General features: G+C 40.2%; 2 protein-coding genes across 9 annotated transcripts; one reads left to right on the top strand and one right to left on the bottom strand.

Annotated features, from left to right (window-relative positions):
* The first annotated feature begins 112 nt into the window (after positions 1–112).
* On the top strand, positions 113–2,359 carry leap2 (liver-expressed antimicrobial peptide 2). The gene is made up of 3 exons (XM_062066998.1): positions 113–379; positions 445–584; positions 1,870–2,359. Exons 1-3 carry the CDS (start codon positions 311–313, stop codon positions 1,922–1,924), a joined length of 264 nt encoding a protein of 87 aa, XP_061922982.1. The 5' UTR covers positions 113–310; the 3' UTR covers positions 1,925–2,359.
* A 961-nt stretch (positions 2,360–3,320) lies between these two features.
* Positions 3,321–26,363, bottom strand: phka1a (phosphorylase kinase, alpha 1a (muscle)). 8 transcript variants are annotated; one of them, XM_062065885.1, is made up of 34 exons: positions 26,003–26,362; positions 23,908–24,066; positions 23,791–23,838; positions 23,537–23,705; positions 23,384–23,466; positions 23,215–23,295; positions 16,611–16,709; positions 16,097–16,243; positions 15,961–16,014; positions 15,763–15,885; positions 15,597–15,692; positions 15,417–15,524; positions 15,268–15,346; positions 15,069–15,203; positions 14,883–14,992; positions 14,665–14,809; positions 14,505–14,583; positions 11,565–11,731; positions 9,278–9,439; positions 9,112–9,206; positions 8,894–9,039; positions 8,677–8,830; positions 8,418–8,576; positions 8,227–8,356; positions 8,072–8,173; positions 7,871–7,986; positions 7,627–7,662; positions 7,290–7,325; positions 6,429–6,458; positions 6,182–6,226; positions 5,907–6,068; positions 4,411–4,464; positions 4,121–4,321; positions 3,321–4,042 (listed from the first exon to the last, which is right to left on the bottom strand). In XM_062065885.1, the coding sequence occupies exons 1-34, from the start codon at positions 26,078–26,080 to the stop codon at positions 3,869–3,871; spliced, it is 3,762 nt and encodes a 1,253-aa protein (XP_061921869.1). In that variant the 5' UTR covers positions 26,081–26,362; the 3' UTR covers positions 3,321–3,868. The 8 variants fall into 8 exon arrangements, with proteins under 8 accessions (XP_061921869.1, XP_061921877.1, XP_061921870.1 ...); XM_062065893.1 differs by lacking the exon at positions 6,429–6,458 and having other exon boundaries at positions 7,290–7,353; positions 7,595–7,662; positions 26,003–26,363; XM_062065886.1 differs by lacking the exon at positions 6,429–6,458 and having other exon boundaries at positions 26,003–26,361.
* Positions 26,364–27,119: the final 756 nt, after the last annotated feature.

The raw sequence follows: 27,119 nt of genomic DNA, 5'->3' as shown, positions 1-27,119 counted from the left end.
CTTTTTGGGACCACCCTAATTTTGATAGATTTCACCACCAGGGGTGCAAATGAGACATTCTCTATTAGATGCAATGGTTTCCCGTAATGTGACCATGATTTATGTCCTAACTTCTTCACCGGTCCTCATATGGAAGGTACTTTTACTTGTTGATGTCTCAAGAAAGGTAGAAATACAAGAACACGCACACACACACACGCACGCACGTTGGTAGGCTGTCCTTATAAAGAGCCTGCGCGACAGCAGAATCCGTCCTCCGGCCCCCGCCTGCTTCCCAGTGCAGTGTCGACAAAAACCTTTGGCCCCGAAGATGCAGCAGCAAGGAAGTCACTCAAGGAGGCTCGCTCTGTGCCTGCTACTGCTGGTCCTGACCAATCAGGTAAGTCCAGCCTGCACTAATCAAGCCAAGCAGCACATGTTCTGAGCTGCATTTGTGTGTTCCAGGTGTGCTCAGGTACGGTGCAGAGTCCAGAACACACGGCCAAGAGACTAGCCCGCATGAGTCCGCTGTGGAGAATCATGAACAGCAAACCTTTTGGCGCTTATTGCCAGAACAACTACGAGTGCTCCACCGGACTCTGCAGGTAACAATCAAACGTTCCGTGTTGTTGTTTTTCATGGCAAAATATATGTACTGTATATTTCAACACCAACTCTTAAAAGAACATAACAATATTTAACTTTAGAGGAGTCTTGTTCAAGAATATTTTAGCACAATCACAGACTGTACGGCTCTTGGGGCAATTATTTTATTAATATTTGAATATGGTGTGAAGAAAAATGCATTAAAAAATGTAATGTTTTTTTTTTTTTTGTAAAATAAAGTCCATTAAATCTTTCGTAAGTTTTGGCCTTTGGCGGAAATGTACCGTATTTTTCAGACTATAAGTCGTTCCGGAGTATAAGGCGCACCGGCCGAAAATGCATAATAAAGAAGGAAAAAAACATATATAAGTCGCACTGGAGTATAAGTCGCCTTTTGGGGGGAAATGTATTTGATAAAACCCAACACCAAGAATAGACATTTGAAAGGCAATTTAAAATAAATAAAGAATAGTGAACAACAGGCTGAATAATTGTAAGTTATATAACGCATAAATAGCCAACTGAGAACGTGCCTGGTATGTTAACGTAACATATTATGGTAAGAGTCATTCAAATAACTATAACATATAGAACATGCTATACGTTTAACAAACAATCTGTCACTCCTAATCGCTAAATCCCATGAAATCTTATACGTCTAGTCTCTTACGTGAATGAGCTAAATAATATTATTTGATATTTTACGGTAATGTGTGAGTAATTTCACACATAAGTCGCTCCTGAGTATAAGTCGCACCCCCGGCCAAACTATGAAAAAAACTGCGACTTATAGTCCGAAAAATACGGTAAATTGTACAACTTTTGGGACTGACTTGTTTGTAAGTTTCCTCCATCTTGTGAGACAGGAAGCTAACCCTTCAGAGAGGGTTGGAATATTAGCACCCGCAAACAGTACGTCTTATTGTCACGCAATTCAGTAAGCATGTTATCATACCGGACGATTGAAAGTCATCAAGGAACCTATTCTTTAGGTTAGGTCTGCCATTTTGGTATTAAGGTGGCTTTTGCCATGAAAAATATGATGAAGACTCCACATTTCTGTGTCAGGATTTGCACCGAATGAGAATTTTTTCCTTCAACCTGTTCTTTTAACTTTGACAGACTTTTATAGGAAGTCGTCAAGTGGTTACGTGGCATACTGCTAACAAACAAACCAAATGACAATAAAGACAGCAGTTGATTTTGACCGACACTGCATTAGTTGAGTTACAAAAAGGTGTGTGTTTGAATAAATTTAATTAATGAACCCAATATGTCCTCCAGGGCGGGACACTGCTCCACCAACCAGCGCCCCACCTCGGAAGTGGTCAAATACTAGTGGGACAGCGACATCATCCAGCACCAGAAACAGTATCGAAATGAGTGGGACTTTGTTCTTATTAAGTGTGTTGAGGAGCAGATGTTACAAAAGGTAACCAAAATCACAACAAAGCGGGTGCAGCACGTTGTTCAACCAAAATAGCATTTATAGGTAATCATTCCAATCCTAGATATTTTATTTATTCTACCAAACACACATGTACTCAATGCATTATTTTTTTAAGCTACAATATACTTCAATATTTTTGTTTTGTTATTATTATGTTTAGAGCAATGAATGGAAGACTTAGAAAAGAAGCCGTGTTGAGACGATCTCAGTATTCGGTGCACTTTAAGGAGATAAAGCACTTTTTGAAAAGCCAAATTATCTATGTACTGTGGAGCTATACTGTATGTGCTGGACAAAACAGCTGGAATAAATAAATGAAACATTTCTTTTGTGGATTTTCTTCAATTTATATACATGCTTAGATTTAAATTGATTTTATGAGCGTGCACATGCTTGAGAAAGCAAGTATTATGTAATTAAACTAATAATTGCATGTTAAGAAATATGAAATTAAAATAATACAATACAATACAAACATAATGATTATCAAGTAACGGAGCTTCGGAGCTGGCCGGGTGTATGGAGAACTGGAATGATTGGAGACTCCGATGGAAGCTCGTCTGAGGATGACTGAGAGAGATAGAAGTAATGCGAAAAAAATATACAATTAAATATATTATAAATATCTAAATAATGTCATGTATTTAGAGGGCAAATATTGGAAAATATTTGGAAAAGTAAGTGAGTGTGCTTAACGATGTGCACATGTATTGACATGCATGTATTGGGAAAGGTACAGATCAATCATTTCAGGGCTGCACAGAGTCTGTGTTTATTCTTTTCTGTTTGCTCTTGTCCTGGATGTTTTCTTACCTCAGCAAAAACGTATTTTCGTCTTGAACTTCGAACCCCAAATGCGATTCAAGTGGCTTCATTAAACGTACTTTATAAACGTATACATCAGAAAATTAATGGATGAAAATGATATAAAAATTCAAAACACAGGAAAGTGTTCAAATATCAGCCTTTCAATTGATTAGCTTGTTGGTTTCATTGATGACTGTCGCTATCTGGTGGCCACTTTGTGTCATTTTACCTATCAAGGGTGTCCAAACTTTTTTCCGCAAAGAAAAAATGAAGGATACTTAAAAAAATATTTTTATTACAAACATAAGTAAAAGTTAAAGAGCCTGCATGTCAGCTTTGTTATTGAGAACAAAGCATGTTATTATTAGGTGTACTGATTATTAGCATCAACATAACTATGTCTTGCACTTTTTTCTTCTTTTTTGTAGAATGTGCACGCAGACCAATAAAAAATGAGAAGCCACATTCAAATGATAAGAAATGCTAAAATTGTCTTTTATGTTTGCCAAAATAATTAATTTTATTACGTCTGTAGAGCTAAATCACAACAATACGCCTCGAGTTGAACAAAATAAACCAGATAAACAATCTCTTACAGCAGCAAACTGATGACTCTCGGCCACAAATATATGAAAACATTCACTGCATTCACAACTAACCTTGACAAATATATGTGTAAACTACACTTAACTTTCTATAATTAAAATAATTTGTTTTAATATCACAAAAACGTGCTCCCATTAAGTCTCTCATACAACTGTAAAAAAACATTTTTAAAGATGAACTCAGCATTATTAAAGGTTCATGTATCTTTAAAACGTGAGTTTAAATGAGTGCTTTAATGAGTTAGGCACTCATTTGAGGACTGTAAGATAAATAAAACAATAAACTAAATCAGTGTTTGAACATCCTCCAGCATGTGCTTTTAAGCAATGACGTGTTAGCACCGGCTGTGACCAAAGAAGAACATTGGTGGAGGTGACAGAGACTAGGATGCTTAACAGGAACTTAGTCAATGTTTTAAACTCACTGTACAGCGCAGGAACCGCTAGGCAGGAAGTCCTGCACGTACGCCGCCACCGCTTTGGTGAGGTAGGTCATGCTCCCGAAGCGGCCGCTGGGGGCGCTGTCGTACAGCAGCATGTAGACGCCGGTGGACGGATCGCGTTCCAGGATGTGCTCCTCTGCTCCGAGGTCTTTCTGAAAGGCCGATAAAAACAAAGAGAGATCAAAAAAGGTGAGTGAGGACAACATTGACCAGGGGGCGTGGCTTCTAACCTGGTCCTGGCAGAACATCTCGTTGGCCAGCTGTACGATCTTCTCGACGTGGATAATGGAACCGATGCTGGGGATGTCGACGTCGGCCAGCATAGTGAGCACCAAGATGGCCTCCACCAGCAGTTGGCGGTACTCGGGCTGCGGGACACGGTTCAGCACCGTCTCCACGTGGACGGAGAACTTGATCTCGCCTGGGGTCATCTGGCGGCAGGCAGAGAGGAAGTAAAAGCTTAGATCACAACACACATTGAAAAAAATTCACCCAATGGTGACGTGTAAAGAGTAGAAACCTCTCTGGTGGTGGACGAAGGAAGGACAAAGCCATCAATCGACAGACCGTGACACTAGAAAGACAACATGGACAATTTAGTTAAACAATAGTAAAAATGTATCATTTGAATCATTTGTATTATGCCGTTTTTTTAAATCTCTATTTGATCACACATGTACATGATTACATTTGTAATCAACGGCCTCATGTCAAAATTACATATAACATGGAAAAAAATATCTTTAGAATAATAAAATAAAAAATATATCTACTGTTGGGATATATTATGTTGGGATATAATTAAGATAATGAAGGATGAAGTGATTAAGAAATGTTTAGTATGTGTATGCTTAGAATAACTCATCATATCCCCTAAGTTCCAGTTGAAACTGGATCCAAGTTCAAGCACATTCACTCTTATCGTCCACATTCTTGCTACTGTTGACGTGGCTTCTTTGCCGAGGTCTGAAGGACAACACCAGATATGAAGTCAGATTACAGGAAGGAGAAGGCAGAGGAAGATTCCACGCCTGGAGGAAGCCACCTCATTGCATATTCATACATTGTGATATGTATTGTAAGAGCGCGAGGGGAAGGGCGCCTCCGGACGGCCCTGTGTAAGTCGCCGTATTGAATGCTACTCGGGACAGATAGCGCTCAGACAAATTGTATTAGAATTGTATCCGATAGGGAATAAATACTTCTCATTTTAAGTTTATGCATCATGTCCTCTTTAAACATCTTCTGGCTCCAGATGAAACGAATACGTCCACACTACTTTTTAAACAAATCTGTTAGGAGCATGATAAGACAAAAGTGGTGTTAAATGGCCACTTAAAAAAACAAAAAACCATTGCATATACAATGATAAAATATTTTAATAATCAAATTAAATAAGCTCATTTTTACATGTCCCTATATTTACATCCATTATTAGACAATTAAAATCAATTGTGTTCAATGGCCTGTGGCCTATTTTTTATGTAAACATATTAACATAAATTAGCACATAAAAATTGAAAAAATATTTTAACAAATTGTAATACAATACTACTACCGAATATCAAACTACCAAAAAAATAAATGGTAATATTTTAACATTTATCAATATTTACATGCATAATTAGATTTCAATTGTGTCAAATGACCTATAATGAATATATTTTAAAACATGTATTAAATATAAAATTAACTAACATTTTTACCAAATACTACTAATAATTAAATAACTTTTTTATGTATTTATATTTTTTTAAGTGCCTGATTAAAATAATATTAATAACTAATAGTTAATTTACTAATGTTAATAATTTAATTATATAATTTTTTTAGTTTGATTAGCTTTACATTTATTAATTTTATGTGCATGGTAGATTTTAATTATTATTTCCTATTTAATAACAAAAATACATGTAAAATGCATGTGAAAATAAAATATGTCAACTATTGGAATTAGTACTAAAATCTAATGCTTGAAAGACGAGGCGACCTTTAAATATGAGCGTGACAACTCACTTTCTGCAGAATCTTCCAGACTTTCTGGTAGAAGCCGATCGGTACTCGGTTCAGCGAGCCATCCAGGCGCCTCCTGCGCAGCCACTGTCCATGTCTGGTGTCCTTTGCCACCGAGACGCTCTCCGGAATGTCCAGCGACTCTATGGATGGAAGTCTGTACCTCTGAGGCGGGAAAGAAGCAGATCAGCTGCTGAGAACATTTTCAATCCCCTCCAAGTCATGGTTGAAACAGTGTTTCCATAACAACGTAGGACACCGAGAAAAAAAAACTTTACCCCTGACTCGATGTTGCTGATGTCCAGTGAATGAGATCGAAGGCTCTAAGAGGGACAATATGCAGGAAGCAAAATGAAACAAGTGGCAGGTAAAACTGGAGGCAAAAGACAGCCAGAAGCGAGACAATTAAGGACCTCTGCAGAGAAATCAGGACATAGAAGGCCAACAAACAAAAGTGTCTGAAGGTGATTGGAGCAAGCAGAGAGTCGATGCTGAAATTCAACACTGATGCTGAGCTTGTATCACCTTGCTAGGAGACGCCACACTCTGCTCCGGCTGGGAGGGAAGAAACACATTTTGAATCTAAATAAATGACTGCATCAATGATTTAAAACTTAAAGGAGCCCTTATCCCCCTTACTTTTAAAATAATATTGAATCACTACAATAAATGTCTCTCAATTAAATACTCCATAAATCTCCAAGTTATGCAGAGGGTAAATCAGCATTCTTCTCCTCTTGGCCGAAACGTCTGGATTCCGCAGCCTGTAACCCTGAACACGCCTACTCTGTTGTGATAAGTCAGGGCTCATGCGTAGGCTACAGCATTGAGACACGCCCCCTTCAACCTGTTAAAAGTCCCATAATACACTTTTTTGTGTAAGTGCAATTGCCAAAATCAAGCAATAACACTGTAAAATGCTTTAATTAATAAACCCTAAGCACACTTTTTATCCACTGTTTATACATAACTGTAACTCCACATTTGTCCAACGTAATGGATGTCGTATATCACATAGCAACTTTTAAGAGGCTCGTCTCTCAAAAGGGGAGCCAACAAGTGAGGGAGATGATACATTTTTGTGCTCATAAACAGACTCAAGGGACACATGTTAATGTTAGAACACCATTAATATGTCTTTTTTGCATAATAAATGGACCTGTAAGTCAAACACTACATTGACACAAGTCTTGGGACACCTCTAACTAATTGGTCGAGCCTTTTAGGATTAGCGTAGGCTTCCAGGTTTTGAGGGCCTGAAGAAAAAAATGTACGCTCTAAAATCTTGGAAAATATATTCTGTTGGCAGAATGTGTCCCAATACGTGTGCGTATTTACTGCATTGTGACATTGAAAGAAATTCGATGTCCTCGTATGAATGATCACCTTGACTGCGTCTGTCAAAGACACTCTACGATCCGCCTGCAACAAAAACAAACTGTCATTAAACCTCGTATTTTAGTCAAAAGTTTCATCTTCAAATCAAACGCCTCCTCCTCATTCATCAGGCAGAAGTCACCTGAAAAGAGTCATGAATGAATCATGCTGATTACAACACACAACTCTTAAAAACAGCCACATGGCAAATTAACTTCCCAATTAACAACTCGTGACGAGGCGCCGACTCATTAGATTTATTTCATCGACAACCTCGTATTGACCGATGCTTCCCACCACCCCCGATTAAAGACGGTGAATTAGCACCCACGCATGGCATCATCACCTTACTGAGCCCTGTCAGAGACATCCTGTGCTCCAGCTGCAGAAAAAAGACCACAGTGCTTTCACCCCAACTGTGAGGCTATTTCGACCAATCAGAAGCCTGGCAAGAGGCGAGTTAGAGAAAACGCACAATGGCCAATCTAGGTAATTTTCCATTTTAGCCCAGTTTTTCCAAAAAGTCTGTGTATAGATCAAATGATGCCGATGCTAAAATGCTACCACCAACAATGTAGTTTGCTGCCTACCATCTTCATGTCGCTTTTGAGCTTGCTGATTCCGGCCCTCTCGCTCTTGGTGGCGCCCACGTTGCCAAGGTGATGGATGGAAATGGCGGGACTGACGCCGGCCTCCGAGTCTCGCACTACGGAGGAAATAAAGAGCGAAGGATCCTTGTGGCGTCAACCCAGCAAGACAAAACGAGGTGAACATTTGACGGGTGGACAGACCGCTGCGCTGAACGCCAAACTCCTTGCCACTCAGGATGTGGTGGAGGAGGTTCTTCAGCTCCGAAGGGCTTAGACTCATCAGGTTCTCAGTGGCCTCCTCCCCTAAAGGCAAGCACATTTAATCTAAAGACAAGAAAAAGTTCTGTGGTCCTTACCAGAGCAGTCCAGCGACTGGCCGAGCTCCGTAGCCATGACCTGGATGATGAGCCCGATGCGGAGCCGAAACATCTCACTGAACAGGTTGGGCTGTGTCCTGATGCTCATGGCCAGGTACACCATGATCTCCTGGAGGTGGGAGTCGGGATGAAAGCGATGAAAACCGAGGGAGGCGGATGACGCGGCTCACCTGGGTGAGTATGGCCACGCTGATGTTGTTGTCGCTGGCCTCGTCGATGAGCAGCGCCAGTTCGTCCGGAGGGATGGGAGCGGTGATCGTCTTCTCTCGAGGCTCAGGGGGAAGACCCACAGTGAGGTGCTTTTGGTGGGCCAGCAAGTCTGAGCAGGCCTGGCGGGAGATCACAGCCAATCATAAAGCAGCTGCTGCATTCTGTTCAACACTTTTAATAGACGTTTTTAGTGAAAATTCAATTTTCTGCGTTCCTCACCGAGTCCAGCTCCTCCACCTTCTTCCTCAGCATTCCGGATGTCATCCTGATCAGCCCCCAGTCTTTCAGCTCACCCGCCTTCTCATACAGGTCAGTGAGCAGCGAACGCACCGTGATGCCTTTGCCGTGTAAGTGCGTATCCCACTCCATGCCCCTGTGTTTGAAGTTTTTAACTTAACTTACTCACTTCATCCGTTCATCTCACAAATAATCTCACTTGTCCTTGAAGAGGATGTAGAGGATGTCAGCTTGGTCCTGCAGACTCTGCGTGCCTTTCAGGAGCATAACCAGTGCCTCATAATTGATGGCTCCGCTGGCATCCCGTGGCACGCCACTATGTGACGTCACAGTCACCTCTGGGACCTAATATCACAAAAAGAGCAATTTATGATTGCTGGTTTGCGTTGGTGTACTCACAACCTAATAAAACCCCACCTGAGTGTCTGGCGGTGCGGAAGAGTCCGGAAGGTTCAGATTGAGTGATGGCTGATGGGAGCGAAACAGCTTATTGGGCAGGTACATGTTGACTTCTGGAAAGAAAAAAGCGTATTTGGGATGTTGTTGGGATTCGAACCCCAATCCAGATGAGGGCTCGGCCCACCTTGCACGTTGAGTTCCTGTGCTTTGTTCATCAGGGTCACCATCTCTTTTGTTTTAGTTGCTACGGCCTTGAACTTCCCCAGCCCGCCTGCCTTCAGTTTGGGCTTTTTGGGGGCCGAGTGGGCCAAGAGGTGGTCCAGGTACTGGGCGAGGTCATCAGCCTCTGCGGGAGGGTCATTGTTGATACAGTCACAATCATTTTTTCACCCATCATCTGCCATGCAGTTAGAAATGGGTACCTTTCACAATTGAACCAATACGGTACCAATTCTCGGTGCCTGGGAATTGATACCTGCATTCAATTGTACCAATTTTTGGTACTTTTGTGTGTGTTAATAAATATTACCGTTTTTAATAATAATATCACATTTTTTATTGCAACATTTAAAAATGAGCCGATTATGATAACTTCTGTTCAGTTGTTATATCTTGTTTTATTATTACATTTCTGAGGCAATTTCTTTATTGGCATTGTGTAGTTTAGCAAAGTCCGCTCTCAGTGCTGCTAAAGTGATGGCTAAGTGTTTGAGTTAAGGATGTAACGATTTGAACATTTTATATCACTGTTTTTGTGACCCAAATTAGCATCGTTATTACAATCGCAATATTATTGAATGTGCTCCAAAAGTGATTATACACACACTGAAATCCTTAAGATTTTTTTAAAGAACTACAAAAAAATAGACAAATTGATAGAAAACCCACTATTTTGCATGTTTTGTATTACCTATTCTTCACTAATTGTGTTTTAGTCTCAGTATTTTATCAGTTTTAATGGCTAAACTTTTATTGTTTTAAATAATGATTTGTACTTAAGTACTTTAAGATGTATTTAAATGAAAAGTGCATTGCAAATACAGTATATTATTATTTCTGGAGGGCGATCTACTCTTTGGTTGTCCTTTTCTTTTCAGTGTACCTTGAACGCACCGCAAAAACTTGTAATATGCGATAACAGTGATTTTCTTTCCGAATCCGACACCAAGTAAAAGTCAGGCTGGTATCAGTGATACCGATCCAATTCTGCTAAAATTAAAAAAGTTGTGTGTCTCAAATAATAACATATAATTTAAAACGTTTTGTATTTCAAATAATAACATATCCCATAGCATAAAGAATACAAGACAGAATTATTTATTCATTTCAAACCCTGACGTATCGGTATATTGAAGTAGTGGCGTGAATAACAATATAGTCAAGCTAATACAACAGATCATACAAAGTACACAAAAATGGTGTTTCAAACCACGCAAAAAAGGAAATGAGTGAAATAATAAAAACATTAAATATGTTTATTATAAATAACTACCATTAGCATAAAAAATAATTCACAATTCAGTTACATGAACATGTTAACGTGAATATACTGAACATGAAAATAAAACTCCACTAAAGCATCCAACATTGAAGCGTTGCCTCATTTACAAGTTTAGTTACTTTTTTACACTGTGTTCCTGTAAATGGTACACATTATCTCAGATACCTTTAGTATCAAAAGTATCCATACTTTGAATCGAGAATCGATATTACAGCATACATATCTGGTATCGGTGGTATCGATATTTCAGTGTTGATTACCACATCACTAGTAAAAACACCTGTGCCTCGTATGTCTACGATTGATCATTCTGTGCCATGACAGCACAGCCTGTAGGTTCAATGTGCACAAATGAACATCTTAGTTGCTCAGACAGCAATGTGTTTATATAAGTTTAGATTGGGGTATGCTGTTTTTTTTTTTTGATCAACCTAATTTAAAACGGCAATACTAACCGTTGTTACCGTTTATCGATACATCCCTAGTTAGAGCCAGCTGAGTCTGCAACAGGACGAGACGTTACGCACAATTGGTACCGATGTAGAACCATTGGATTTTAAGTGAATCTGTGCCCGTTAGGACCGGCGGGATTCGGTCGGTGCCAAAAAAGTACCAGATTTGGTGCCTATCCCTACATGCCGTACATTAACAGCCTATTTGACATCATTCAAAGCCAAATGCTGCCTACAAAGCAATGCAATATTAGCTCTTTTAGCAGCTCATGTCAGCAAAGAGATGCTAAACTATGTCTGGCCAAGACCTTCCCAAGCAAATGACGATGTAATTAAAAGTAAGTCCTCTTGGTGTCGCCATGCCAGCAGAGGGAGGATCACGGGGTCAAGGTGGAGCTGGAAGTGTAATTTATCAAATTTGGTCATTAAGTCATTAGAACTATAAAAAAGAGGGAAACAAATTGTTAAAAGGACACAGAGGCCACCCATAATCCCTTCATCCTCTGTCGTTTCCTTACCATCGTCATTGCGCAACTCATGCACGTATCCCTCGCCGTCACCCGTTCCATCATCACCATCATACTCCTCGTCATGGCCCATGCTGCCCAAAACCTTACCATCCAAGAAGCTGAGGTGAGCAAAACAGGAAGTGGTCAAGAACTCCGACAGCTTCCCCGTCTGAATCCTGCAGAGGGAACGCCAAGGGGAAAAGTGTAATGGCAACAATTTTTCTAACTGCTACGATGAACTGGATTATAAACTGGAAAATACCAAAGACCTGTATTTTTGGGTTTTATCTTGCGCAAGATAAAAAAACAAATATATATAAGATATATAAGATATATATATATATATATATATATATATATATATATATATATATATATATATATATATATATATATATATATATATATATATATATATATATATATATATATATATTAAAAATAAGATAATAATATATAATAATATATAATATAATAATAACATATAACAAAAATAGACAAACATACTAGGGATGTGCCAATCAAGGTTTTATGCTGCTGATTCCGATCATACGTGAGTGAGATCCATCGATATCAATACCGATCAAATGTATTAAAAGGGTCATTTTATGATTTATTCCTACATTTAAAACAATTTCTTGTGGCCTACATTGATTATGTTTTACAGACCATCTATAAGCCGCCGTTTCTTCAGGATGCATGTGCCTCCACTTCAACTGCGTTTTTTTCCCGTTAGACATGTTGTAGTTTTTAGCACTTCTATGTCAAGTCTACTGACAGAGGATATAGATTCAAACTATACGCTACTTTGTACTAGAAATGGCAATAGCGGAGGATGCATGTGCATGTACGAGCCAGTCTGCCCCACAACAAGAGGATAGAGAGAAAGAAGGAGCTTATTGACTACAGCTACGGATTACAAGGGCGGACTTGACTAAAGCTCTCGTGTAAAACTTAACCATATATGGAGATATCCGCTGATGTCACCAATGGGGAAAAATGTCACAAATGGGGAAAATTCCAAATGGCTTGATTGGAGGAAGTATGACAGAAGGCAAGAATATTTTATAAATATCTCCGCTATGCTTCCATGGTTTGATATTAAAATTTTTGGAACTTATGCAGATGCCAAATACACAAAAAACAGGTACCAATAGGTAAGAAAATATGGTGTTGCATAACAAGTCCCATTTAACTGTACATTTTTCAATGTATTTTTGGTGAGTGCTATTGACAGTGTAACAATATCAACACAATATTTAAACTAGTCTCTTATTCTCTTTCATTCTATGCAATTGCTTGATCAAAACAAAGTCAATAGTACACAGTAACTAAAATAAAGTAAAAACTAATACTCATTTAAACCCTGGGTTTTGCCCTCAAAGTCCCCCTGTGTCCAGGATATTATACCCTAAATTTGTAAACATTTAGAGAAAATAAAAATATCGATCATTTACTGATACTACCCTTAATATCGACACCACCGATTTTTGCATCGATCGGATCGTTCTCTTACATGTCGTGTACTGACTGTGACGATGCTGACACACCAACATGTTGTAGTCTCTAATTAATCTACTTGTTAATTTACTGTTAATATCTGTTTACTTTCTGCTGCAACGTGGTTCCATCTACAGTTCTTAAAATGCATTAAGCATTTACAGTGGATCCGGAAAGTACTTACAGCGCTTCACTTTTTCCACATCTTACAGATTTATTCCAAAATGGAAAAAAATGGTTTTGTCCTCAACATTGTACAGACAATACTCCATAAAGACGTTGTGATTTATTAAAACTAAAAAAACATGTACATAAGTATTCACAGCCTTGCTCAATACTTTGTTGATGCACCTTTGGCAGTAATTACAGCCTTAAGTGTTTTTTAATACGATGACACAAAGTGGCACACCTATCTTTGGGAAGTTTTGCCCATTCCTCTTTGCAGCACCTCTCAAGCTCCATCAGATTGGATGGGAAGAGATGGTTTGCATCCAAGATGTCTCTGTACATTGCTGCATTCACCTTCTCCTCTATTCTGACTAGTTTTCCACTTCCTGGGAGATTGAGAGTCTGACAGGTGCAAACTTTTTCACTAAGAAATGGCTTCCGTCTGGCCTCTATACCATACAAGCCTAATTGTTGGATTGCTGCAGACATGGTTGTCCTTCTGGAAGGTTCTCCTCTCTCCACAGAGGAATGCTGTAGCTCTGAAAGAGTGACCATCGGGTTCTTGGTCACCTCCCTGACTAGACTAAGATGAAGCAATGTACAGAGACATCCTGGATAAAAAACAACGCTTACCATCCAACCTGATGGAGCTTGAGAGGTGCTGCAAAGAGGAATGGGTGAAACTGCCCAAAGATAGGTGTGCCAAGCTTGTGGCATCGTATTAAAAAACACTTAAGGCTGTAATTACTGCCAAAAGGTGCATCAACAAAGTATTGAGCAAGGCTGTGCTTGCTCCTGGCTTTCTCTCAGTGTGTAACATGTTTAGCCTCGGCCTCCAGTGGTAATAATACTTGATAATGATACTTTTATACTAAGAAAAGCATTTTTTTACGTAATAAAAGTGATTATTATTAGTTTAGGGTAGCAACTCCACACTGTCTATGAAAAAAATTAATTAGCTACTAACCGCTTGTCAGCCAGAGAGAATCAGTGTTTGTGATTGGCATTAAAAAGCTGTTAATCGGCAATGGCCGATTAACAGTCCATACTTTTTCACGAAAGTTGGCCGATACCGATCGTTTGGCACATCCCTAAAACATATGATTCCGTTTGACCGTCATTAAGGCTAAAACTCAAGACAACCATGATCTCAAGTGTTATAGACACAATGACTCATCTTTCCTACATGATCCACACATATAAACAAATTTAAGTTATTAACTTAAATTGTGAATGACAGAAATTTGTATTCCAGAAAATAAATTAAAACTGTAAATCCACCTCGCTCCTCCGTAGTAGCCGTCTTGTAGTTTCTTCAGCGTCGCCAGCACAGCGGGGTCCAGGTTTGTGTGGTCTTCGGCTGAAACGCATCAAAGAACAATGCTTAGAACAAAGCAGAACTGCCTGATCAAAACGTGAGGGACCATCTCGGTGCACTGACTCAGCATCGTCTGCGAGATGGGGAACGTGACAGTGGGCCTTCCCGTCATCCTCCACCTGGACGACAGGTAGGAAATGTCTGTCCTCAGCATCTCCACGATCATTTTATTGTCCAAAGCCAGGTAGAACTGCTGGTGGTCCAGGAACTATGAAAAGATCGGATGGCGCATGACATGATTTCTTTGGGAACAATGCAGGAATCTTGATTACGTGACGCACCTGAGGCGTGAATGAGAAGATGGTGTTCCTGATGATATAGAACTTGGAGGTTCCCAGCACGCCGATCCTCCTGTAGGGCCGTCCTGTCAGACCGAGCCTCGGGTTCCGACCTGAAGAAGTCCGAGCATCACTGTCCAGGTGTTCGGTCGTTATACTTTTTCAAGACAGTTTTTTTGAGCAGGTTACCAAGTCGGGCGTAGATGTGGCTGAGCACCCTTGAAGGCTGCACGTGAATTGGGTGGATGTCAGCCACCATCTCCACGTCGATACCGTTCTTCAACAGCAGCTCTTTAATCTCCTCTGTCTCGGCCAGAATGGACACTACAAGGATGGAATATTGTGTCACAATGTGTGGTGCCAAAACCTCCTCCAGGACATGGCTCACCTTGTACCACCACATCCGGCTTGGGGATGGTGGAGAAGCGGCGATTCAGAGGGTCGATCTCTCCAGGGGCAAGAAAACCCTAGGGAAAGAAGTAGGTGGCGTCAAATTAAAAAGTCCTGAATAGTGTCTTAATTGAGATCCACGATCACCTCAGACAGAAGCTTTCCCAGGATGTACAGAGACTGTCCCCACTTCAGGGGACACTTTCCCATTGGAATCCTCTCCACTGTGTGAGGATTCATGTACTCCTCCTGCACCTGTTTGGAAATGTGTTGAAACAATTAAGACAGTAGCTAAAGGATTTGATCAAACTTGGTTTCAAGACTAACTTTATCCGGTGGGACACTGTAGAGCTCCGGTAGCAGTCGTATTCCGTCCTTCTGCTTGATCAGGATGCCCTCCAGAGCCTCCTGGTACTCCTGCACCTACAAGGCCGACCACCAGGATAGAAGGTGTAAACACAAACTGACTGATATACAAACTCTCCAGACTTACCTGCTCCGGACTGTTGATGAAAATGCCATCCAGGATGAGGTAGGTCCAGAAGAGCGGCCACTCGCACTCAATGTTCTCAAACAACTTCAGCTCGGCTGACTCGTAATACAGACGATTGGGATCCTGAGGGGGCCAAAAGTACAAACACTAATCAGTTAAATCAGAGTTCGACATGACCTTCCTTGTGACGTCGCTGACCTCTTTTGGGGTTTTGTGTCCATCTCGGAGGAACCTGCAGCAGCCGTAGCGACCCTAAAGAGACACACAGACAATCATGTGGCACTCTTTAGGGCTACTGCTTAAAACCATAGCTGATACCCTAGACTGTGGGCACCTGCAGCTTGGAGATGATCTCTTCCTTGGTCATGTTGACGATGCTCATGTCCTCCACAGCAAATGCGGGATAAGAGATGATGGCCAGGATGCCGGCATCCACCTCTTTGGAGATGGATGCTCTTGGGAGCATGGAGGTCAGGATGGACTGATGAATATATTGAAAGAAGAAAACAAAATGATAAACGGTAAAGTGACTTGAATTGTAGGCGAATCTCCTGAGCTACTTAGTCGCCGAGAGGCTAAATAGAAAAGAATGTGGATAAATGAAGCACTTACATGTGGAAAGGCAATAATATACAGCAAAACTAGGCAGTCAGAAAACGTAGGAATCCTCCGTTCACCCCCTCTCAGTTCAAACACAAAACTTACCAGGTGAACAGCGGATTTTACTACTTCCGGTGCTGACTTACCACCACATGACTCACATCCCCATATGTGACCATACAATGAACAAATAGACTATAGCGGCCAAAAAGAGCTGTCCTCTACACAAATGAATGATTGGGCGCAACCTGGCAGTGCTGGATGTCGTCAGCCAGAGCATGAACCACCGATCCGGGTCCACCTTTGGCTCCAAAAAGATTGAGGTCGTCTAGTGCCTCCAGAGCTGCCTGAAAGATAAAATGTTTGAAACATTTTTGGAACCCACTTAAATCGGACCGGCTTAAAATTTTAAGTCCCAACAATAGTCACACAAAGACCAGGTGTGGTGAAATTATCCTCTGCATTTCACCCATCTCCATTTCACCCCCTGGGAAGTGAGCCGTGAGCAGCAACGGGGGCCATACTCGGGAATCATTTTGGTGATTTAAACCCCAATTCCAACCTTTGATGCTGAGTGCCAAGCAGGGAGGCAATCGGTCCCGTTTTTATAGTTTTTAACTCACGACTTTCCAGTCTCAGGGCAGACACTCTAACCACAAGGCCACTGAGCAGTCGCACTGAGCAGTCAAATTAACTCCTTCGTGAAGAGTGGGGGCACAGATTCGGTGACCACAGATGACGCGCTAGCTGTCCAAAGTCGGGACCCAGGGTGGACCACTCATCTGTGCATCAGTTATGGACGTCTCTGCGCTGCTGACCTGTCTCCACTCAAGATGATCTCCTGCTGGCCCCACTATGGACTGGACTCTCACACTACTATGTTAGATCCACTATGGACTCGACTCTCACAATATTATGCTAGATCCACTCGACGTCCATTGCACCGGTCGCCCAGGGGGGGTCCCACATCTGCGGTCTCCTCCAAGGTTTCTCATTGTCATCTCGTTGGGTTGAGTTTTTTCTTGCCCTGTTGTGGGATCTGAGCCGAGGATGTCATTGTGGCTTGTGCAGCCCTTTGAGACACTCGTTATTTAGGGCTATATAAGTAAACATTGATTGATTGATTGACCAAGTTTTTTCCTATTAGTAAAAAGCAGCGTTTCCTATGCAAAAAATTTTGTGGCCCACCATAGATAAACTTGGACCTTTTCAGAATGATGGTGCTACCTTAAGGCAGGAGTGCCACATGGGTGGGAAAGTTAGGACAATTCCAAGACTGCTGGCTGACAGGGCCCCCCAAAATAGGGTTGTAGTGACAACAACTGTTGGCCCCATGTGATTTTTTTCATAGTGGTGCTGTGGCCTGTTGCCCCCACTCATAAACACATTATAATGGAATGTGATGTGTATTTAGCTTGTCATTCTAACTCTGTACTATAGATTGTAACTCTGCTTTAACACACTTTAAAAGCAGCATCTGACAAAGAATGTGTCTCTCTTTTTAAAGGCAGCTTCGTCTTGTTTGTGGCATTAAAAAAAAGCGACAGAATAAAGTTACTTTCTATTTCTAAACATATTTGCTTTGCTTTTTCCATTAAAAAAATGCATGCACATGTCACGTCCAATTATGCAAATCCTATGAAAAATTGGTCTGTTTATGCTGACATGTGTTTGATACTGTAAATGTATCATTATCAACAAACGACAAAACTACCGTTTAGGTACACAGCATCAAAACGTGCACACAATGACTGCCTGTTCAGTGCAAAGTATGCTCCCAAGTAAAAATGGATTCTACTAAAATAACTAACAAAATGCATCCATTAAATGTTTATTTTTTTTGGAACAGTAGAAGGATTTGCACCTATAAAAAAGTTTTTTTTATTACTGTAGTCAAGAATAAGGATGTGCCAATACATTGTTTCTACTATGCATAATGATGCAGCATGTTATGGAAATCACATAAACACAACCCCAGCTCCCGGAAGTTGGTTAGAAAGAAAAAAGCCGCTCGGACGAACTGTATTGTAGCGTCGTCTAGTCATCTACCGTGACGTTATGGATAACAAGTATAACCAAGTATTTGTGATATTATTATTATAAACGCTATCGCAGACAAACTATGTAGAGCAGCGCCATGATCGCTTCCTGGTGTCCCAATGTTTACATCATAGAGTGGTCTGCTGCTCCTCGCTTCCTTGCTCCCTGCAAGTTTATTGTAGATCATAAATCATGCCTCTCACTTGAAAAATAGATGACTGAGAATATAATCCGACAAGTTGGAACACTTTGACCGCCATTTCGGACCTGGAACTGGCGAGGACAACACGGAAAGCCCCATTTTTCCCCCAGGATTATGAGACATTTTTAATCTAAATGGAAATATATGAACATTGCACAGTAAGTGCTGTTTTATTATGTTTTTTACCTCTCATGAAGAGTGCAGTGAGTAGTAATCAGTGATGAAGAAAAAACACAAAAAACGTTGAGATGCGTTTTTGAAATGAATGCGCCACGTATGCTTGCAATGATCAAAATATGTAAATATTAAATGTTATTATAAATGTGCCTGTTACTACATTACATATATACTTACATCATGTATATTAGACTTACACTTCCTTTTTATTGTCATTCAAATTTGAACTTTACAGTACAGATAAGAACGCAATTTTGTTACATAAGCTCATGGTAGTGCAGGATAAAAAAGCAATAAGGTGCATATATAAATAAATAAAAAGGTTACTGTACAGATAAATATATTGCACTTTTTCACATGCGTCCACGTTTATGGATGTATGTTATATTGTCTTTTTTATTTATAAAACCTCAATGGAGGTGTTTGGATCTATAGGCAGAATTGAATGGCTCCCGTAGGCTCCATTGTAAACAGACTTTTGATTGCATTCATTTAATATTTAGAATGCTTTTTTTTTTTTTAAATCCATTCGTAGTCATTGTCTTTCATAATGATTGTGAACTATGGGCAAAATTTCCAAAAAAGTGCAGTTCCCTTTTAAGTAAGTAATTTAAGGAGCGTGTCTGTCTTCATAAATATGCAGAATATACGCCCACAATACTGGGAGGAGAAAATTCTAATTACATTATTTAGCACACGCAGTGCAATTTTTCAAGGTTAAAATTGCACTGCAGGAGCTGTTTTGCATCTTTATTTAGTACATCTAAAAAAGACGTACAAACTGGCATGTGCGCAGAAATGGCTGTGGGAATGGAGGTGATTGTGTTGCAGCTCCTTCCTACGTATGCTTGTCAGCATATATGGACTGTCAAAAATAAAAGTATTGGAACAAATTCAATTAATGTATTTTGGTGTCTGCTGCTGTTTTTAATAACATTCGCTATTTCATAATACATATGAAAAAACTTGGATTGATATGCATTTTCTTGGGTTTGGAATATTCCAGCGCGCCCTCTGAGTTGGGGCCAACATCTGCCAGAACGATCCTTTAGCATGCTAAAAAGAGTGGGTTACCTTGTAGATGCAATGCAGGACTGCTTCTAAAATGCCCGGAAAAAGTGGTAAATGCCTGCTGCATTTTTCCAAACATAGCAAAATACTACAGGTGGGAGCATGATAACATGAATGTGGAGTAAATAAGTGTCACCATGGTGAAAAAAACTCATTTCAACAGGGTGAACTGCACCAGGTATCAATTGTAAATGCAGTCCTAGTAGATCACCTGCAACACGCTCACTAATAGTACACATCATTTTACAGTTTGCACAGTGTTTAGCGCATGGTATTTGGATCTGAGTAAATCCGACACTTTGAGTAATAAGAGCAACTTTAAACACAAAGTAAGGTGAATAGGCTTTTTATGTAAATGTATTATAATAAGCTGCCATTACAAATTAAATTAATCTATTCGCAACATAAAAAAGGAGAATAAACACGTAAAGATGACTGTGAGTGTCTCTTAAAAAGACTGCGTCAACAACTCTCCATAACTTTCTTCCTCATTTGGCTGCGGCCACCGTGACACTGCCATCCGCCATCATCATCATCACTTGCAGCTGATTCTTTATTAGTAGCATCACCATTCGCGGGTACCAATATTTTCAACAGGTAACTATTTAATTATTGGAAGTGTTTAAGAGCAGAGCGTTTTTTGAGTGTGTGTTAAAGGTCAATAACAGTGTGTGGAGGGTTTATGAAGACCTAAACTACATACACTATTCTCATAAATCATAAAAAAATAACATCCCTACTTCGCAGAAACCATACATGATTACAGGGTGGTCCGAAACGTAACTCCCGCTGTGACTATGACTGTGTGTAAGAGGTTAGTAACAGTTTATGGAGGGTTCAAAAATACCTAAACTACATACAATATTCATATAAATCATAAATTAAATAGCGTCCCTAATTTGCAGTAATTCATAAACCACAGGGTGGTCTGGAACGTAACTCCCGCAATAATTGAGGTGAACACTGTATGCACAAATGAAGAAAAACAATGTCAAAAAATTGCCATATGTTAAAAGATCTTCTGTCGCTCATTCTTCGTATGTATCTGTCTCAAGTAAGTTCACATAAACAGGTTACACTGTATAGTAGGTTTGTGCGATATAGACAATATAGGCTCCAGCACCCACCGCAACCCCGCAAGGGACAAGCGGTAGAAAATGGATGGATGGATGGAATTACAGTGCAAGTTTAAAGCGTGTCACTTTTTCCACATTTTGTTACGTTACAGCCTTATTCCAAAATGGAATAAATTAATTTATGTCCTCAAAATTCTACACCCAATACCCCATAATGACAACGTGAAACTGTTTAAAAAAAAAAAAAAAACACAGTTATTAAAAGTAAAAAACGAAAAAAAAAAGCACATGTATGTAAGTATTCAAAACCTTTGCTCAATACTTTGTTGATGCACCTTTGGCAGCAATTACAGCCTCAAGTATTTTTTAATACGATGCCACAAGCTTGGCAAACCTATATTTGGGATGTTTTGCCCATTGAGCAATGTGATTTTGTTTAGTTATTTTATTTCTAATGCATTTGTAAAATTAAAAAAAATATTTTTCACATTGTCATTATGGGGTATAATCTGTAGAATTTTGAGGACAAAAATGAACTTATTCCATTTTGGAATAAGGCTGTAACATAACAAAATGTGGAAACAGTGACGCACTTTGAATACTTTCCTGATGCACTGCATATACAGTTGGCTGAAAAATTATAGTTGTGACCTGCAAATTTGACCATGACAAGCAAACAAACGTGTCCTCAACACAATGTAGCATTCTCGCTGGCAACTAATTTCATTAAAATTTGTATTTATTAAACAAGAAATAATCCAATCAACAGAAGAAAAACACTCAAGCCAACAAGAGACATCATGACTGCATCACATCCACACAGACTTCAGTCCAGGTCTATCAGTGCTGACAGGAGAAGCTGTGCAGCAGAAACCTTCTGTCCTTCCACAGTGCAAAGCCACTTCTAAGTCACTAATCCTCGCCTCCATGGCAGAAAATAAACAACATTTCTTATAAAGTATCATCCCTGGAGGATGAGGAGTAGCTAAAAATGCTACACTACAGGAGGATAAACTAACGACTAAATGCAAGCTAGAACTTTTGAATGTAAACATGTGGGTGGATCAATACAAATATCGACAGTAATAATACCAAGTATAATATCAGTATGCGGTCGATAATACAGTTGTTAGTTCGATATTTTTTTTAATAAAAAAATATTTTGTCGTTTTTATTATTCTTTACAAACTTAGAAAATAAGTCCCTGGACACAGGAGGACTTAAAAGGGCAAAAACCAAAAGATTTAAATCAGAGCCAATAGTATAAAATAATTTAATCATTTATTTAATATTGTTACAACAGCATTCTGTGTTTTGTCTGATGATTGTTGTGTTAAAAAATGTAATCATTCAAAAATGTTTTTAATTTTAAATATCAGTATTGGTATGACCAACACTGCCCCTGCACTGACTTTGTATTGAATCGATACCCAAATTTGTAGTATAGCCCAAAACTAATGTAAAGCCCTGTATAACAGTTTAACAGAAGGGATGATTGAACCACGTTCCAACAGAAAGTAATTAGATATTAACAGTAAATGATCAGGTAGAAAATAATAATTGACAAAATAATACAACCGGAAATGACACATGTTACCGCATACATCGGCAGCCTAATTAGGAGTCTTTGTAGCCTATTTTGAAATGGTTCTATTACAATTTACATACCAAATAATATATTGTTATATACAGTATAGCATTATCGCAGGAGGCTGTTATATATATTGCAATATACATTTTGGGCCATATTGCCTATCCCTACTGTATAGTACTTTTTGCACTAACCTTTGTTCCATAAATACTGTAACTGTACAGTGTGCAAAGACAAGAAAGTTGAATCAATACAAAGCAAACCTATCAAACTTTCTGCAGTGACAGCAACTGCTAGAGTAGTAATTACATTCCACCGTGGAGCCTGATTCCTAATGTCTTAATTTAGCCTCTGTGCATTTGTGAGCATGTTTGTGCGCGTGTGTTATTTCGGAGTAGGAAGCCATTCTTGGAAGACACGGGAAACCTGATCCCGCCTGACAGCCACCAGGCAAAGTTGAACACTCACAGTGACCGCCACGCGGTTAAATAAGGTTGTACCTAATAAAGAAAAGGGACACTAATAAGCGAGCAAGTCCTCTCTTGAGTCTGACTCCTGAGTACATAGGTCGTTTAAAGAGCATCCTAAAGGTCAATGAAGCGACTGGACACCTTGAATCCATATTTGAACTATAGATCAGCAGTTTTGACTCTCTGTAAAGGAAAGTCTCTCCTTCTAACGGCACAGTTGTTTACCTTGGCAGTGCCTATGGAGCTGGCGTTGATCTCAGTGATGCCCTGGTTGGTTTTGTCCCCTCTTTCCCACATTCCATAATCCTGTGAGCAGTCAGAGAGAGTGGGACACAGTAAATACGACACACAGAGTGCGCCTTCAAGTATGAAAAAGCTCAAACTCGCCACTTACAGCCACTTTGTAAGCCGCCTCGATGTAGAACATAAGGTTTTGCACAACGTCCACCTCATCCTGAGTGTAGACAATATGAAGACCTAACACACACACAGAGTACATTCAGAGCCTTGTTCCAAAGTGGTGAACAAAAACAGTAGAAATCCTAACCAGACGCTGTCATCTGGGCAAGGAAGAGCAGGAAGAGCGAGGTGGCATCCACTTGCAGGTGACCCCATTGGTCGTCGCCAACCACGGTTGCGCAAGTGCTGGTGTTGTACTTAGCATGGAGAGAGTCGGACGTGCTGCGACTGTACTTGAACTTCTCCACTTTATCCAGCTGTGAGTCGACAAAATATGCTGTTTTAGCTTTGATGAAGACCACTTCCTGCACAACAAAAAGGTAAAAAGACAAGCCGACGTACCTGCCTCATTACGCACTGCAGGATTCCTCTCATTAGCTTCACTACACTCTGCAGGGAATCATGGAGAAGGTTAGTCTTCTTTAGAAAGAACACATTCTTAAACATAAACGCACGTACCTGCTCCAGTTCGTAGGCTTTGGCCTTGTCTTCGTCCCGGTCAGCGTTCTTCCTGTAGGCCAGGCTGAGGGCCCACACGGACAAGATGCTGTAAACATTGTCTCGGACCCAAGCGTCCGGCTGGTCGCTGCTGCCAGGTAGGAGGCCTGTGACGGGATCCTGTAGACCGGGAGACATCCGTATTCAAATCTTTGAGCACATAATGAAGACATAACCTGCACAAAGTGATCGGATTTGTTACATTCCACGTTTACGTTCAAGTAGAAATGGCTGCCCTATGTTTTAGTTTCTTACGTTGTTCCTGTTTTCATTGACACTTTTTTTGCACATCGTTACATCGGTGCTGTTTGGATGCTGCCACAGTTTCTGCGTCTGCAGTCCAAACAAACCACCCACAATGAAGAACCACTGGTTGATATACTATATTGCCAAAAGTTATTGGCCACCCATACAAATGATCAGAATCAGATGTCCTAGTCACTTGGCCCGGCCACAGGTGTATAAAATCAAGCACTTAGGTATGGAGACTGTTTCTACAAACATTTGTGAAAGAATGGGCCGCTCTCAGGAGCTCAGTGATTTCCAGCGCGGAATTGTCATATGATGCCACCTGTGCAACAAATCCACTCGTGAAATTTCCTCGCTCCTAAATATTCCAAAGTCAACTGTCGGCTTATTATAAGAAAATTGAAGAGTTTGGGAACAACAGCAACTCAGCCACAAAGTGGTAGGCCACGTAAACTGACAGAGAGGGGTCAGCGGATGCTGAAGCGCATAGTGCAAAGAGGTCGCCGACTTTCTGCACAGTCAGTTGCTGCAGAGCTCCAAACTTCATGTGACCTTCCAATTAGCCCACGTACAGTCTGCAGAGAGCTTCATGGAATGGGCTTCCATGGCCGAGCAGCTGCATCTAAGCCATACATCACCAAGTCCAATGCAAAGCGTCGGATGCAGTGGTGTAAAGCACGTCGCCACTGGACTCTAGAGCAGTGGAGACGCCTTCTCTGGAGTGATGAATCACGCTTTTCCATCTGGCAATCTGATGGACGAGTATGGGTTTGGAAGTTGCCAGGAGAACGGTACATTTCGGACTGCATTGTGCCGAGTGTAAAATTTGGTGGAGGAGGAATTATGGTGTGAGGTCCCCTCGACCCAGAGAGGGACAAGCGTCAGAAAATGGATGGATGGGTGGGTTGTTTTTCAGGAGTTAGGCTTGGCCCCTTAGTTCCAGTGAAAGGAACTTTGAATGCCCCAGAATACCAAAACATTTTGGACAATTCCATGCTCCCAATCTTGTGGGAACTGTTTGGAGCGGGCCCCTTCCTCTTCCAACATGACTGTGCACCAGTGCACAAAGCAAGGTCCATAAAGACGGATGACAGAGTCTGGTGTGGATTAACTTGACTTGCCTGCACAGAGTCCTGACCTGAACCCGATAGAACACCTTTGGGATGAATTAGAACGGAGACTGAAAGCCAGGCCTTCTCGACCAACATCAGTGTGTGAACTCCCAATGTGGTTTTGGAAGAATGGTCAAATATTCCGCAACCTTGTGGACAGCCTTCACAGAAGAGTTGAAGATGTAATAGCTGCAAAAGGTGGACCGACATCATATTGAACCCTATGGGTTAGGAATGGGATGGCACTTCAAGTTCATATGCGAGTCAAGTCAGGTGGCCAAATAATGTTGGCAATATTGTGTATCTGCATAGTTTTTTCACTGCATCAAAGGGGTTGCAGTTTCGTACAATGCTGGAGTTTACTGTCTGAATGTTAATTGCGTTCAAGAAACTTGGCAACTCTTTCAGCAGTGACTGCAACATGTTTCAATTCAAATGCAAATCCTTGTTTGGAGCGCTTGTGATAAGAAGGGTCTTTTATTACAGCATGATTAATGCCAAGGGTTCACCTTACAAACACACATGTGAGTGCATGTTATGTCTAAAGAAGGTGCAAACTATTTCCTGGAGTTACACAAAAAGGCAATTGTGTAATATCTGTTTACTACACTTTCAAGGTGTTGCAGCAATGGAAAGAGGAAAGTGGTTGTTATTTGAGTTATTATATGATACTACTACGTTGATTCCACACTCACCTGGTGCTGCAGGATAGTTTGATGTACTATGCGGGCATAGTTGTCCAATTTCACGCCCGAGTTGCTCCTGCTTCTCATGGTGACAAGCTTTGTGGGAAGCACGCTTGTAAACAGTCAACCAGATTGTTAATTTCCCAGATGCAAAGTCATTTCTTCCCTCTAAAGTGGTTAAAAAAAAGAACTTCCACGGGGGAGTCCTGTAGACTGGGTGATAAACAGTAAGCAAAAGTTGACAACAGGAAGCCAGGGAAAAGCGGATGTGTAGAGTTACCTCCAAAATAAAAGCGTTATTTCAAGCGTCCATATGGATGTTAACGGTCATGGCTGTAAAACTACATGATAACACTTCACTATAGTACATTGGGGGCACTTTTGTAATCACATATATTCAAATTACAACGATTATATTCTGACATACGCAAGACAGACACTTGTGCAGGAAAACCGGATGTGTACAGTTACCTTCAAAATAAATGCGTTATTTCAAGCGTCCATGTGGATGTTAACGGTCATGGCTGTAAAACTACATGATAACACTTCACTATAGTACATTGGGGGCACTTTTGTAATCACATATATTCAAATTACAACGATTATATTCTGACATACGCAAGACAGACACATGTGCAGGAAAACCGGATGTGTACAGTTACCTTCAAAATAAAAGCGTTATTTCAAGCGTCCATGTGGATGTTAACGGTCATGGCTGTAAAACTACTTGATAACACTTCACTAAAGTACTTTGGGGGCACTTTTGTAATCACATATATTCAAATTACAACGATTATATTCTGACATACGCAAGACAGACATATGTGCAGGCAAACCGGATGTGAACACTTACCTTCAAAATGTGATTCAAAATGTGATGTTATATCAAGCGTTAATGTGAATTTTGACGGTCATGTTTATATATATATATATATATATATATATATATATATATATATATATATATATATATATATATATATATATATATATATATATATATATATATATATATATATATATATATATATATATATATATATATATATATATACATGTACCCTAACCCTATTACACCGTGGATGAGATGTGACGACAGCATACAAACCCACTCGAACTGTCAAGA

The sequence above is a fragment of the Entelurus aequoreus genome, linkage group LG12 (genome assembly GCF_033978785.1).
Source record: "Entelurus aequoreus isolate RoL-2023_Sb linkage group LG12, RoL_Eaeq_v1.1, whole genome shotgun sequence".
NCBI lineage: Eukaryota > Metazoa > Chordata > Actinopteri > Syngnathiformes > Syngnathidae > Entelurus > Entelurus aequoreus.
Note: the sequence above shows the minus strand (reverse complement) of the source record. Positions and strands in the feature narration are given on the sequence as shown.